Here is a 14,729-nt window from a genome sequence, read left to right on the forward strand (position 1 = left end):
AACAGCAACACCAAAGCTACGATTGCGCGACCAGCGCCTCCTCCCCGATCCAACTGATTGGCCCAAATACCCCCGCCTATCTCACCTTCTACACAGATGTATATCGTGACACGCAACAGTGGAACCGACTGGGGTGCTCGTCGGCACCTCAGCCCGTCTAGATCTTCTGCTCGGGGTAATCCCGAGTAGACATAAAACGCAGCAATGCTCACCCGCCAGAGGCATTCCAACTGTTATTTGTGTCGAGGAAAAGACCCTTCGCATTCTGGTCCGGCAGCATGGAGTCGACCACCAAAGCCGGCGAGACGGTGACAATCACCCCAGAACCAGTCCGCGATGACCCGGCACCGGCCAGTTTCTGGTCACGTCTCAAGCGTGTTCTGTGGGATACGTTGGACTATTCTCCTGCGGAACGCCGATTTATCTCGAAAATCGACTTTTTCATTCTGTATGGCTGCTCTCGTCCCTGTTGGGGCAGTCGGGGTGCTTATCCAGATATGCAGAACGTGGTCCGGTCTGGCGTATTTCTCGAAGAATTTGAATTCGAATAACCTCTGTATGGAATCGTCGTGTCTTTTCTATCATCTTTCTTTTTTCTGACCGGTATCCAGCAAATGCATATGTCTCTGGGATGAAACAAGAGTTGAATGTCGTCGGGAATGAGTACCAGACGTTTACGACGATGTGGACGATGTATGTGTTCTCCTTCACTTGGAAAGGGACTAGGGAGGTTGCTAATTGATGCACGTAGAGGATATGTCATCAGTCAGATTCCCTCGCAGATGATTTGCACTCGAGGTATGTGTCTACCGGGGTGCTTTGATAGCGGAGAAGCCAATACTCAGCTCACCACGCAGTCCGATTATCGCTCTGGTGCCCGTCGTGGGAGCTCCTCTGGGTTCTGGTTACTTTCGCCACGGCTGCCGTCCAGACACCCCACCAGCTGTATATCTGTCGATTCTTCGTGAGTGGAACATCCTTTCAAGTTCCATGTATGCTCTACTGACATGCCCAGGTTGGTCTCGCCGAAGGCACCTTCTATCCCGCCGTCCATACTGTCCTGGGCGGCTGGTACACGAAACGCGGTACGTCTACTCCAATCGTTCCGAGCATGGCCATCCTCTGACAGACCCAGAACTGGCCAAGAGGGCTTGCATCTTCTTCGGATCTGCTTTTGTCGGCTCCATGTTCAGCGGCTACCTGGTAGGACCGCTCCTCCTATCCATCCTGCGCATTTCATCGACCTAACCCGACCCAGCAAGCTGCGCTCTACAGTGGAATGAACGGCAAGGGCGGTTTATCAGGGTGGCGCTGGCTATTCATCTTCGATGGCATTATCACGCTGCCAATGGCTTTGTGGGGTGAGATACCAAGCCGTTCGTCCTTGTGCGTGTCAAGTTCTCACTGATCATGCTAGGGTATATCGCCTTGCCCGATCTACCAAGCACCACGCGCGTGTTCTGGCTGAACAACGAGGAAAAAGCGCTCGCATTGAGACGCATGGCAGACCACGGCACGAAGCTGGATGAGCCGATCACGCTGAAAGGCATCCGGCGCGTTCTCTCGGGATGGCATTTTTGGGTGTACACAGCATACTATACGTGAGCGAGTACCCTTGCGTTACTCTAGACTGTATAAGAAACCAGGTACTAGATCTAGTGCTGACTAGGTCGCATCTCAGATTCTTCATCTGCAGCGAGAACATCGGTTCGTACATGAACCTCTGGCTGGATAGCCTTGGTCGGTAAGTGACCACGAAGCCCATTGCGGATGCTGTGCGAGACTAACGGCACTGGCAGATACACCACTCCGCAGATCAACACGTACCCTACCGTCACCAACGCCGTGACGATCGTGACAACGCTCCTGTATGGCTGGACGAGCGATGCCTTGCAGCTGCGCAGCCCGATCGTGTACTTCTCGCTCACGGTGTGTTTCTTCGCGGCGATGAATCTGGCTATCTGGGACGGTGTCCCGTTCGGGCTGAAGTGGGCGTCGTTCTACCTGACCGGGTGAGTGTTGCATTGGAGTTTCTCGATGGCTGGTGGATTCTATGTATGTTCTTCACTGACGATTGCATGACCAGCTTCGCGCAAGGATCTGGGCCGGTGTTTTTGGTAAGATCGTTTCTTTCCCATCTCGTACGAGCACATTGCATCTTTTGGTTCTAATCACACTCTGGTGCTCTGATAGACAATGGTCAACGAAGCCTGTGCCGGAGACAGTTTGGAGCGGAAAGTCATCCTCGGATCGACGAACTCGTTTGCGTGAGTCTGTCTGTGCCTGTGTAAAATGCCAGGGCTGACTGATTGTATAGATATGCGTTCAACGCGTGGATTCCTCTGTTGACGTATAACACGACCTACGCCCCGCGTTTTCTGGTGGGAAACTCGGTGACGGTCGGTCTGATTGTCTGCGCGGCGTGTACCTTGTCGCTTGCGATTTATCTGGAGCGACGCGATCGGAAGGGCAGAAAGTATAGTGGGCGTGTTTGAGGATGAGTCTGGTGGAAGATGGGGGTTGTAGGGGGCCAGTATTCCATAGGTAGACTGGAGAGTGGGTATATAGACCCAGGTTGCTCAAGCAAGGAACGAGATGTGATTGGCTCAATGAATGGATACTTGAAGGGAAGGGAGGAAGGTTTCTGTCTGCTTGCCTACTCCCTTCTATATATGTAAACCAGAACTTATCCGTGGGTCTATTCTGATATGCCTACTCTATATCACATTTCTCTTCGCGATAATACATACCTGAACGACAAGGTGCCCGCGCCAGCAGCAGGAACTCAGTCGCTGCGGAAGTACTACCATGTATAGGTGCCATAGCATTGCACAGTCTGAATATCGGGAGGACTCGTATATGGTCACTCACCATACTACGGCAGTTCCCCGGCGTGTGGCTCAGTACAGCCCAGCGGACTGAAAGCCCTACTCCGCACTTTGCAATGTATACTCGAGATTGGATTAGATTATGATACAAGGTATAGTATTAGATTGCCTGGCGAGTGGAAGGCGAGTGTGCAGTACATGAGCTACACCGTCTATAGTGCGAATCCCTATACACTGATCTACCGAGCTCCGAGGAAGCATTGGCGCAGACCTTTCCCTCTCCTCTTCTGGCTCGTCCTGTATATCATGTTTCCTTCTGCTCGCGATCCCACCCACTTGTCCATCCCTCAATCGCTTGCTTGTTTCCGCTCGTAGCAGCGCTGGTATCAGCGTCAAGTCAAAAACGGGAGTTGCGCTAGCTGGTCATTCACGAAATCCAGCGTTATCAACTCTCCATTCTGGTCTGTCGAGTTATTGTCCCATCTGGAAAGCCAGGTGTAGCAGGCTGCGGCATTGTTCCACGTCGCCTTGGTACACGAATCTTCGACAGGCGGGTCAAAGTCCATATCGAAGTCAGTGAGCCACTCGTTGATTATCTTCGCCTGCTGAAGATTTGCGACGATCATGCGTATGGCGATCTCAGCGTTGTTGACAGAAGATAGGGCGTAATTTCTCCAGATATCGATCGCTGCGTCTGCGGTTTTCTCATCGAGTCCACCCCCTATAATGGCAGGCTGAATGTACTCATATAGAAACGCCGAAGCAGCGTCGTTCCTGTCGTTGGCTTCGGTTGTGAGGTTTTCCAGGTATTTATAGCCCGCCGTGGTCAGGACTTTCCGTTCGTATTCCACCTTCTCCTGATCATCGAGCTGGTACTGTTTGATGTAGTTCTTGAATGTAATGTCGCTGACCTTGACCGGCATATAATCCAAGAAACTCTGGAGAGCGGCATCTTCTTCCTGGGTCAGGGGTTCGGTATCGAGCTCCTCTTCCGCAACCGTAGGGACTGGGTCTGCCGGCGGCAATCCAAGGATCCCGCGAATATCATCTGCTGTAGTCTGCTGACTGGCCCCCGGGCTACCTTGTCTCCACGCCCTCAGGGAGCCGGCGAGCAATTCGGCCCTTTGAATTTGGTCTTGAGTGTCGTCACTCAAGCCGGCTGCGACACTGAACTTGGGAACAGTACCCGAAGACAGCTTCGCCTTCTGGAGATCTCCCACGAGATTCCCCACCTCGGTGGTATATTTAACCACATTGTCCGCAACCGTGTCCAAGTCGTTGAGGAGCTGGTTCCGTTGCGCCGCCGTGATGGAGCCCGAGTTGGTGAGATATTTCGTGGCGTCCGAGACGACTTGCGTACTCTGCGTGCCTACCTTCATGTTTGCCGCTTGCATAGTGTTCAAGGACTGTTTATAGGCTGACAAGACGTTCGCAAAGCGGCTCTCGAAGGTCTGCGATGACGATCCGCTCTGCTGGTTCACATTGTCCTCGCTGAGCACTTGGTCCGAGACCTCGGCGGGCATGACGTTGACGAAGGTGCTGAATAACTCTTGGTCTTCCTTGGAGGCCTTTTGCACGTCTTCAACCAGCGTGTCCGAGACAGTGAGCCAATTCACATTGTTCGACGGGAGCGACTCGATGAACTGCTGCGCGGCCGAGGAGAACCGGCCGACGAACGTGAGCAGCTTTTCTGGGTTCATTTTCGCGCCCAGCTTCTCCAGCTGCGCGGCGGTCCCTGTCAGCATCTTGTCGGCGTTCTTGGTGCCCTTTTCCGTGGCCTCGACAAAGGCTTCAAGCACATTCTCCGAGGCGGCTTTGACGGCCGAACTTCCGGTCTGCAAGTCTTTGCCGAGGGTGTTGACCGTGTTCTGGACTTGCTTGGAGAGTTTCTTCGCGTCCTTTTGTGCCTTGGAGAGGAGGTTTTTCGGGCTGAAGATCCTTGCATCGAGCTCTCGCGCCCGGCTCTCGCCACTTGAGATCTGGTGCTTGGCATGGTCGAGTACATGGTCCGACGTGGAGGATCCTACGGGCAATGATGCGAAAGGGATCGCTTGAACGGCGAGAGAGAGAAGGACCACAGCGCAAAGGACTGGGTAGAGCCCCAGCCGAAATCGCAGCATCGCGGGCGCGTCGGGGTGGAAAGGACTGGAGGAGATGAATAGCACGAGAACAACAGACGGTTGATTCTTTCCTTTTAACTTTACATCTATCAGCGGGAGGATCTTCCCGCAAATCGCGACCCCTTAGATCCCCTGGGTCAGCTCAACGGTACAATAATAGACCCCTTCCTAACGAAGATTTCCTATTTGGGTAGGCCGTTCGACGTCCGACTTGATCCATGAAGGAATCCAGATCAGGGATCCTCGCCTATAACAAAAATCATACCCTGACAAGAAGCATGACACAGTGATAATCAAGTATGAATCACATATGGCCCATTTGCCTCTTCGGATGTCTTTTCCTGTTTCTCTACCCTGCCCTATGGAATAAAGATGGAACTGCGTCTCAATGGTTGATCCGGTTCGGTACTTGTGGATGGGAGGATCATTCTTCGCCCCCGAAAAAAATGGGGATTTCGGCACTTGCTCTCGATTCCGATTAGTTGAATCGTCCCCTAAGCTGCCAGGGAAATGTAGCGTTCGCATAGCGTTCGCCTGTAACACGCTTTCCTTTCCTCTTCCCTCTCTCTCATGCACGCTTCTCGACAGTCGCAGCACTCGACCATCCTTGATAGACCCCCTAGATCCTTCGGGTCATACTAGTACATGTGTACGCCGCAGCGGCCCCTCCAGAGAGCACTTCGTCGGAAGAAGTAATTCGTCGGAAGAGTAATGAGGCAGACGGGATGGGGTTCGGCCTCCGGTATCAATTTTGTCCAAGGCTGGCATATCTCCCTACCGGCATAGCTCGTCGAGGGAACCGATGCAGTGAGAATATTGTACCTTGCATATCTAATCATCTCCTTATCCCATAGCAAATATACACTTCAGTGAAGTATTGCCCATATCCTTTTGCTCGCGGAGCGGTATCGCGGCTTTACCCGTCCCATCCCCACGCTCTTTGATCGCCATAGGCCAAAATCCGCAGAAAACCCACTCGAGACTAGGCATTGTAGCCGCATACTGCTCAGCGTGTCCCAGCATGCGATTGCGGTGAGCGCGCTCCCAAATTTTTTTATTTTCGATATATTCGATATCGTCGTCATCGGTATCGTCATCCTCGACGTCGGCAGCCGCATCCAGCTCCGGCCTAGCTCGTGCATCAGACCAGTCGACATCATGGAGGACCCGCTCTAGGTAGTACCTCTCCACGTGGAATGTATCGTCGGTCTGATATGTATCCCGGCAAATTGCCAGCTTCTTGAGCTTCGTTAATCCCTTCAAGTTCGCTCGCAGCATCTCATGGTCAACCAGCCACTGGCACAGCGCTCCCGCCAGACCCCCGGCAGTCAGACACAGCTGCTCGAGCGACACGATTGTGCCGATAGCCGCGATGGACTCCTCAGCAACAGTCACAATCTGAGTTTGACTTCGCCTAGGTCGTAACATAGAAGGGGCCCACGACAATGAGAGAGAGACGAGGTTTGAGAACTGGCCCGCAGACAAAAGTGGAATGATCTGCGAGTCTAAGGTCGTAAAAAAGGTCGACTGTATACAAAGCTTCTGAAGACCTGTGTTCTTTTGAAGGAAGCTGACGAGTGCATCAACAGCCTTGGGATTATAGAGGGACGGGGCCACCAAAGTCTGAAGATCGCGAATTGACTCCCATTTGACGAGAAGATTTTCCATGGTCTCGTCAAATAACGGTAAGGCGAGTTGCCTGAGAGGGGCGGATAAAAATGATGACAAGGCGTGCGGAGTCAGTTGGAGAAACTCGAGCTTCAGATGCCGGAGATGGGGGAAGAATATCGGTTCATCGCCGAGTGAGATGGTCTCTCCTTCCTGCAAGTAACTCTTGGGGTACCAGACCAGCGACTCAAGCGTAGAGGCACATCGCCGAAGTAGTCCTTCAAAGAAGGGGGAGAGGAATTTATTCTTAAGTAATGGATGGCTGATTAGGTCGATCTCGATGTAAAGGGAACGTAATTGCATGACTGTAGGTGTCAAAGGGGGTTCCAAGAGATAGGGTTTTGCGATAGAAATTCCGGATAGCTTGAGATGTCTGATGGGTGAGTGGGCGATGACTTTGAAGAAGTGCGCGTCGACACAAATATGATCGTACCATACAATAGTCTCGAGGTTAGGCATGGCCGCGGATATAACCATCAGTAGAGTGGAGCGGTAGTTGAGGTATTGCTGAAATGCCCATATGCGAAGTTCATTCCTTCGCTTGTTGGTGCACGATTCACGCGTTTCGCCGTAGACCGACTCGTAAAGTTCCCTGTGGGCAGATACGACAAATTCTGGTCGAGACTTCACCGTGATTCTGCGAATGCAAGCTCCAATGGTAGGATGAGATACAGCGTGGACTCTGGTGGCAGATTCTTGCAGGAGAGCTCGCAGAAGACCGAAGGCTTGGAGGCTATAGTCGAAGCAGATGTCGACAAATTGACACGAGCGGGCCAGCTGCCTGCATTCGCTGTTAACCAAGGCTAGCGCGGCCAGAGTCGGCCGGTCATCCACGAGGAAATCTACGATGTTGGCCAGAATTTCGGCGGGAATGGTCAGGAGCCGGCTACCTGAAATGCGCGACTTGCCCTCCATGACCGAATCAAGTAACAGAGGCCGCTTCGTATCCATCTCTGCGCCGAAATCATCTCTACCCTTTCCCAAAAGGCTGTGCGTCATGAGTTGTGAGACATCGTGAAAGTTCGCACTTGGAGGTAAATAATGAAACATCTTGTGGTGGGGAAGACTAGGATTAGAAACGAGGCTGATTGTCACGGCGGGCTTCTTGAAAACAGAATACACCTCAGGCCGCAGTTGATGATGAAGCCGGATTTTGGTGATTCTACCACGCTAACCTATTCACCAAGGTGGATTAGCATCATTGGAAACAGCAGGCAGCCCATGACCAACCAGTTGGGAACAGACCTGAAGGGTTTCTCAGGAAATTGCTTGTAATGAAGAAGCCGTTTGATCAATGGGAGAGAACCAGGAACTTAGAATCTGGGGACGAGAAGAGAAAGAGAGAGAGAGAGTAAGGTAGGATGATGATGAACCCAAACAAGCGGGGACTGACACCTGACATATCAGGCAAGAAACTGATGGGGAAAGGAGCCGGCCAATAGATAGTCATTGACAGGCAGTTCATCCACGATTTGAAATCCTCCCTTATCAAATCCCACTGGTTCAAAATTTATTCTCGACCAGATATCTATTATGCCTCCTGAACGAGAGAACCAATATTTTCATCTCTCGCCATGTATCTGGTACCAAATGGTCAAGAAGAACCCAAGTTGGTCGCGGGCGAATGTCGATCCGGCTCGGACACATCGAGTGTCGGCTTCCGCTCGGCGACTTATGAACACCACCAGGTGAACAATGATACGAAGGAGTCGAATATTAGCAATTATCCCAACAATACTACATCGGCCGTCCATCCAATCGCTCTATAAATGAGACAACCACCCTCCCGACTCCTACCTGGCAGTTCTCTCACAGCCATCCGATCTCTCTATAAAGATTAAGATCACACATCATCTCTTACCATGGATTCTCCCATTTCAGTCATGGCATCCAACCTTCCACAACCATTCATGCACCCTGATCTGGCCCAAGTGCACAGCCAACTCCCCCAGAATGACGAGATCGGCACCCCAGAAGCCCTCGCCAATCGCCGCAGATTCCTCAATTTCACATTAGAAGATACCCTCCGCGGCAGGGAAGATGTCATTGCCCACGAAGAACGAGAAATACCCGGGCCAACAGGACCTCTAACAGCATCAATATTCCGCCCAAAGAAAACAGCCGAGTCCACTCAGCAACAACCACAAACCCAGACCCTCGGTATCCTCCACATCCACGGAGGCGGACACTGTTCCGGCAATCGCTTCCTGGGCATCGCCAGCGCCCTCGACTGGGTCGAAGAGCTGGGCGCCGTGGTCGTGTCCGCCGAATACCGTCTCGCGCCGGAACACCCGCAGCCCGCGCAGCTGGAAGACAGCTACGCAGCGCTGGAATGGCTGAGCGGCCACGCACAGGAGCTGGGCGTCTCGGCCGACCACATCGTCGTGTGCGGCGGCTCGGCTGGGGGGAACCTCGCCGCGGGCGTGGTCCTGCTCGCCCGCGATCGCTCGGGGCCCAAGATCCGGGGCCAGCTGCTGATGTGTCCGTGGCTGGACGATAGTAATGCGACGGGCTCGATGCGGCAGCTCGGACATCTGGCGCCGTGGACGTTGTCGAATAGCGTGCATGCGTGCGACTATGCGCTGGGCGTGGACCGTCGCCATGCGACCATGTATACGGTGCCGGCGCGGGCGGACGATCTGCGGGGCTTGCCGCCGACGTTTATGGATGTCGGCGATGCGGATGTGTTTCGTGATGAGGATGTGGCGTATGCGGCTGCGCTGTGGAAGGCGGGCGTCTCGACAGAGTTGCATGTGTGGGCTGGTTGCTGGCATTCGTTTGATATCTTTGTGCCGGATGCCCCGATCAGTCACCGGGCGAGAGGGCTGCGCAGTACTTGGCTGCGCCAGTTAGTCTCGAATCGGGATTGATGTTGGATATGGACGTTGGTAGTTCTGTTGCACGCCGGCACGAGTCTTGCTATACTCCCTTGAGATGGGACTGCCCCAACTATTGTATATGACTGTCATGTATTAGAAAATTGAATAGACTACTGGAAGGCTTTCCTTTTTTTTCTTTTTTTTTTGTTATCCTATAAGTCAAGAATGTACCTTCCTCGACGTCAGTATGCAACCCACGGACTTGAACTGCGTTGCTGCAACCCAGTCTTTCGATAATCCGATGGTGCCGCAAGAGGAACAACATAATTTACTGGAATCGTCAACTTTAGAAAGAATATCGATGACACTCCTCTATACAGGGGTATATCTATGCTTCACATCTGTGAGATCGTCTCGAGCAATGAGCTATACCAACAGGATCAACAATATAGCAAACCCTATCACAATCCTCAACCAACCAGATTCTAACGCCCAGATGACCCTCCACGCTTCGCCGTTATCACCAGCGTGAATCAACGCCCAATCAGCGCCTCCCTGCATCATGGATGCCTGGCCCCCGTCAGCAGCGGGCAGGATGCTCCGCCACTGACAGCGTTACCGTCATCCCATCTCATCCAAGTAATCGCCTTGCATTATTAAAACTAATACCACCGCGAGAGCCTCATAAGAGAGACAATCACCCACCGCCTCGACTCTCCGTTCCACCTCGCTATACCACCATGGGAGCCTCCACGCCCCAGGACACAGCCCCCGCCTACGAGGAACTATTCGAGCAGCGGCCCTCGAATCTGCTGACGGGCGTACGTCGACGATCCTCTTCCCTCTATTCTGCATGAAACTCACATGAAACTGACGAGATCCAGTACTCCCGCGTTGCCGGTGCAGACGAGCTTGACGTCGAGCACGATGCTCACCAGTACGATGCCGGCGCGGTCGCGCTAGGCCAACAGTCGCCCGCTGCAGATGCGGCGCTCCACGTCCACTGCGATGAATGTGATCGCCAGGCGGACCGGCGCGAGAGGAGGCGGAGTAAAGAGCATTGCTGTACGATGGTCTCGGTGACGTTCATGGTGATAGCCCTGTTTCTGATGCTGTTCGGGATCGTAGCTGTTGTTTCGGCGAGGAAGGGCAGGCACTAGGTGGGGGGGATTTGGGATTGATGTTTATGCGATATGGGTATACCTTTTGAATGAAGATTTTGGAACCAATCCATGCGCGCTTCTCTATATCCGTCTAGCAGTCATGCTCTATTCTGCTGTGATACATACTCGACACATGCGACCGAGGAAAGACACAAGACTTAATGCAAACGATCATCGACAGATTTCACAAACTCGGCGCGTCAGGTTTGCCCAAAAGGACGCGCAGAAAGCAGGGTATATCGGGGCCGTGGTACAGGTCAACCGGTGGGTGTTATTGGAGGCACCGCGGTATTGACTGCCAGAGTCGCCGGGGTAGAATTTTGGGATGTGGGGTTTGATAGATTTGGTTACCGCTACACGCTTACTCGTTGCGCATCTTGCGGAAGAAGTCCATCACGCCGGTGAACACGACCAGCAGAATACCGCCACCGGGGCCGAGACGCAGCACCTTGGGGATGAAGCCCTTGTACAGGGCGCCGAAGCCCTCCTCCTTCATGACGGTGCCAACAGCGGGCCAGGCCCAGTTGTACTTGGGGGTTTGGCCGGCCACCTTGGTGGTGTTCTGGATACGGGACTTAACAACGTCCATGGGCGTGTTGAGCAGGGTACCGGCGATACCACCGATGGTACCGGCAATCAGGTCGTTGCGGGTCTGTTGGCTCTTGTTGCCCGGCTCGGGCTTGGGGAGCTGGGCGCGGACCTGGAAGATACAGCCGAAGTAACCGGCGTTCCAGAGGATGTGGCGCCACAGGGTCGACTCCAGGCCGTTGTACATGGCGAGCGGGCCCTCGGTCTGAACGATCTTCTTCACCACGTCCAGCATTCCGTTGTACTTACCGGCCGAGGCCTTGTCCTGCAGACGGATCTTGACCAGCTCGAAGGGAACCACCACGAAGGCTTCGGTGGCACCAGCGGTGGCACCGGTCAGGGTCGCCAGTCCCTGGGTCTGCTTCTCCACACCGAACAGGCCGCGGTAGAAGCTACCCCAGCTGTCGTTGGCGGCAAACTTGGTCGCACGCTTGGGCGCCTCCATCAGAATGGGGGCCGAGATACCACGGTACAGGCGAGAGAAACTATAGACATCGGTGGCGGGTGAGGACAGCCGGCTTAATGTGGGGGGTTCCCAAGACATACCCCTCGTTCTTGATGATCTTGCGGAAGCAATCGAACATGCCATTGTAGTGCTCTGCACCAGCGACGGGAGTACCGGTCTGAAGCTGACTGTAAGAGTGTGCGGAGAAGGCATTAGCCACTGGATTCTGCATCCGGTAAATTTTCCGATCGTGACATGCTTACACTCGGGTCTTGACGACGTCCAATGGGTACCTGGATATTGCGAGTCATCAGTTCCCTCCATCTTTGCGTGTTGAATTCAGCGAGAAGCGCGATTGGCGCCCGGGGCGGGACGTGGAAGCGTACATCACCAGGATCTGCGGGGAGACGCATTAGTCACGGACAACAGAAGACCTCACGAGAGCACTGCGACTCGGTACAGGCACGTCGAGCAAGAATCTCGATACGAGGACTAATAATTCATACCTCGGAGACACCAGCCACCGCGCCGGCGGCGAATTGGTAGATGAAGGGGAGCGGCTGCTGCGACTTGTCGGACATGATGGGCGACCGGTGGACCTGGGAGAGGGGAGTTTAGCAATGTCGGGGTCGGAGGACTTGAAGAATGCGCAGCTGAAGCCGATGAGAAAAGTAAGCGATCACTCACCAAAGCACAAAAAATCAATAAACACGAGCGGAATGGAAGAAGAGAAGAGGAAGGATGGCGGAGAGCGGAGAAGCAGTGCGGTAGCCGGAGTCGGCAAGGTTCGGTGATCGTCTCCGACTGCGGTCTGCTTCCTGCTTTCACCGAGAGACGAGAAACGAACAGCCGATTACTAACGCCACCCCCGTGGGGTGTTGGTTTTTCCCTTTCTATACCGTCATACAACATGTCAACATAACTATCCACATACATCTCATCATTCCACATATCCATCACCACATCCACCACATCCACATGAAGACCCAGATTGCCAAACTCCTCCCCACGCGCTCCAGGTTGCTTCCACTGCTCGTCGCTTGCTCCTTGGCAACGGTCGTCTTCGCCGCCGTCGCTATGCAGCTCGATCCACAGGCAAATCCCGTGGGACAGCAGCCTCCGCCCGCCGTGTCGGCGCAACTGAACCAGCCATGCGCACATTTGCCTGTTGTGTGGGAGCTCCGTCCAGTTGTGACCGGCTCGATGACCGTCACGCCATCCGATGTGAACGTCGTCGAGGACGTTGTCGGGCACGACGTCGTGTCGCAATCGCGCCCGGTCTGACAACAGCCGCCGTGATAGACAGCCGAGCATGCGTAGAACCCAGTGGGACAGACATCCACGCGACTCGTTGTCTCGCTAGTCGCGGTGGAGAGACTCGTGGGTCGGGCTGGCGGTACCAGAGTATCCGAACTTTGCGTGCTGCTGCTGGTCGAGGTTGACGAGGACGAATGGCTACTCTGAGGCTTGGTCGAGTACGTCTGCGTAGACACAGTGACCGATGAGTGCAGCGTCACAGTGACCACGGAGACATATGCGCCTGTTTTCAGTCAGTCTTGGACATGTCAGGAGTAAACACCAGACTCGATACTCACAGCCCCCGGACACACACTCATAGCCTGGGATGCAACATCCGCCGCCCAGAGCCGCTGAGCACGCGGTGTATCCGCTCTGACAGGACCCGACAGTCCCACCGCACGTCGCGCCGTTCGGACAACACCCAACATCGCCCGAGCCAGTGTCTCTGACGATCTCGCAGGTATCTCCCGTACCGCAGCACCGATCCGACCGGCCGATGGATGTGCACGAGTACGTACCTGTGGGACACTTGAAATCCCTAGACTCGAGCAGACTCCGCCAGCGGGCTTTAAAACCGCCCTCCAGATTCGTAGTATTAGCATCGAAGGATGGATGGTAAGGAAAGGACCTGGGGGAGAACAACTCCGCCGGGGAATGCTCGTAGACTGTACTCCCCAGATCACTAGATTCTGGCACCTCGTTCGCAGAAGTAGAAGTGCTATTCACATCCCCCGCATCGCGCTCGGATAGTCCTCCCTGTGGATCATCCCCAAACTGCCAATAATCGAGGAAGAACTTCTCACCCTCGTCGGCACTCATCTTCCTGACGCCGCGGGCGGACGCCACCGCTAGCCGAGACGCGACTTCGGCATTGCGTCGCAGGGCATCTTCTGCACCAGAAATCGTCGCCGAATCCGTCGCATGGCTTGTATTCGCGGTTGTTGAGGCTAAATAGCTGGGCTCCTCCGCCGCCGACGCCGAAGCCAGCAGCGCCAGGCTGAAAGTGGCTGCTAACCTCATCTGAATGGGCAAAGGCAAAGGCAAATATCGCCGGTTCTGCTGGGAAGCTCCGAACCTGATGTGGGATCCAATCTGGGACTGCGTGTGCGCGAGCGATCTAGGTTGGGATGTATCTGTCGATCATCAGTATGCGCTTGCGTTGCGTCACCATTGGGATGGTAACTCGATCGGAGCAGTTCATAGTGGTACAGACCAGATGTTCACAGCCTGGACTTGAGATCAGGCCCCGGTGTTTTGGGTGTCTGGTTGTGTTGGCGATGAGGCTGGCGCGGGTCAATGCCTGATATGGGCTGGTCGATTGGCGAACCTGCACTGCGGACCAATGTCTGTATTCTAATATATCAAAGATACAAATGAAAACAGCTCGTAGGAGTTCATGGGCAGAATAAGAATTCAACGGTCTGGCGATCTAGGGCGACGAATGAAGAAAGGAGCGGCGACGCTAACTGCTAAATAAATACAAGAGCGTGGGGATTAATGCGATGGCTGGGCAACGGCCACCGCAATATCCACGTTCTTTGATGTCCACTTATTTGATCCTGTATGAAAAATACACAGCTAGAAATATATTCTTGAGATGCTCGCGAATTAAACCAGTCTATGTCTTGCATTATGCAGGCTGGATCTATAATCGCATCTCGAAGAACTTGGCATGGCAATGGAATAAACTACCTAGGTAGAAACCCGCACCAACACCATGCTGTAGGAATGAACAGGGTAAGACATGTGGCAAACAAGCCACCGAGGTGGCAGGGGTATCGTCAAGAAATGACATAAAG

General features: G+C 53.8%; 8 protein-coding genes across 8 annotated transcripts; 4 read left to right on the top strand and 4 right to left on the bottom strand.

Moving 5' to 3' along the window:
• Window positions 1-278: 278 nt before the first annotated feature.
• N7459_003570 (uncharacterized protein) lies at window positions 279-2,495 on the top strand (the record flags this gene model as incomplete). The annotated part of the gene is made up of 14 exons (XM_056942754.1): window positions 279-448; window positions 504-556; window positions 612-693; window positions 752-798; window positions 858-964; window positions 1,016-1,085; window positions 1,136-1,203; window positions 1,259-1,361; window positions 1,418-1,601; window positions 1,682-1,744; window positions 1,800-2,012; window positions 2,087-2,117; window positions 2,194-2,267; window positions 2,318-2,495. 14 exons carry the CDS (start codon window positions 279-281, stop codon window positions 2,493-2,495), a joined length of 1,443 nt encoding a protein of 480 aa, XP_056802637.1.
• Window positions 2,496-3,220: 725 nt separating this feature from the next.
• N7459_003571 (uncharacterized protein) lies at window positions 3,221-4,948 on the bottom strand (the record flags this gene model as incomplete). The annotated part of the gene is made up of 1 exon (XM_056942755.1): window positions 3,221-4,948. The coding sequence occupies one exon, from the start codon at window positions 4,946-4,948 to the stop codon at window positions 3,221-3,223; it is 1,728 nt and encodes a 575-aa protein (XP_056802638.1).
• An 843-nt stretch (window positions 4,949-5,791) lies between these two features.
• N7459_003572 (uncharacterized protein) lies at window positions 5,792-7,666 on the bottom strand (the record flags this gene model as incomplete). The annotated part of the gene is made up of 1 exon (XM_056942756.1): window positions 5,792-7,666. The coding sequence occupies one exon, from the start codon at window positions 7,664-7,666 to the stop codon at window positions 5,792-5,794; it is 1,875 nt and encodes a 624-aa protein (XP_056802639.1).
• An 812-nt stretch (window positions 7,667-8,478) lies between these two features.
• N7459_003573 (alpha/beta hydrolase) lies at window positions 8,479-9,486 on the top strand (the record flags this gene model as incomplete). The annotated part of the gene is made up of 1 exon (XM_056942757.1): window positions 8,479-9,486. One exon carries the CDS (start codon window positions 8,479-8,481, stop codon window positions 9,484-9,486), a length of 1,008 nt encoding a protein of 335 aa, XP_056802640.1.
• Window positions 9,487-10,175: 689 nt separating this feature from the next.
• On the top strand, window positions 10,176-10,595 carry N7459_003574 (uncharacterized protein; the record flags this gene model as incomplete). Its single annotated transcript, XM_056942758.1, has 2 exons — window positions 10,176-10,256; window positions 10,320-10,595. The coding sequence occupies 2 exons, from the start codon at window positions 10,176-10,178 to the stop codon at window positions 10,593-10,595; spliced, it is 357 nt and encodes a 118-aa protein (XP_056802641.1).
• A 364-nt stretch (window positions 10,596-10,959) lies between these two features.
• On the bottom strand, window positions 10,960-12,212 carry N7459_003575 (putative mitochondrial 2-oxodicarboxylate carrier protein; the record flags this gene model as incomplete). The annotated part of the gene is made up of 3 exons (XM_056942759.1): window positions 10,960-11,671; window positions 11,733-11,815; window positions 12,138-12,212. 3 exons carry the CDS (start codon window positions 12,210-12,212, stop codon window positions 10,960-10,962), a joined length of 870 nt encoding a protein of 289 aa, XP_056802642.1.
• A 397-nt stretch (window positions 12,213-12,609) lies between these two features.
• On the top strand, window positions 12,610-12,915 carry N7459_003576 (uncharacterized protein; the record flags this gene model as incomplete). Its single annotated transcript, XM_056942760.1, has 1 exon — window positions 12,610-12,915. The coding sequence occupies one exon, from the start codon at window positions 12,610-12,612 to the stop codon at window positions 12,913-12,915; it is 306 nt and encodes a 101-aa protein (XP_056802643.1).
• Window positions 12,916-12,990: 75 nt separating this feature from the next.
• Window positions 12,991-13,950, bottom strand: N7459_003577 (putative GPI anchored protein; the record flags this gene model as incomplete). Its single annotated transcript, XM_056942761.1, has 3 exons — window positions 12,991-13,086; window positions 13,227-13,375; window positions 13,449-13,950. 3 exons carry the CDS (start codon window positions 13,948-13,950, stop codon window positions 12,991-12,993), a joined length of 747 nt encoding a protein of 248 aa, XP_056802644.1.
• Window positions 13,951-14,729: the final 779 nt, after the last annotated feature.

This window comes from Penicillium hispanicum (genome assembly GCF_028827665.1).
Source record: "Penicillium hispanicum strain IBT 35686 chromosome Unknown utg000003l_segment0_segment0, whole genome shotgun sequence".
Taxonomy (NCBI): Eukaryota; Fungi; Ascomycota; class Eurotiomycetes; order Eurotiales; family Aspergillaceae; genus Penicillium; species Penicillium hispanicum.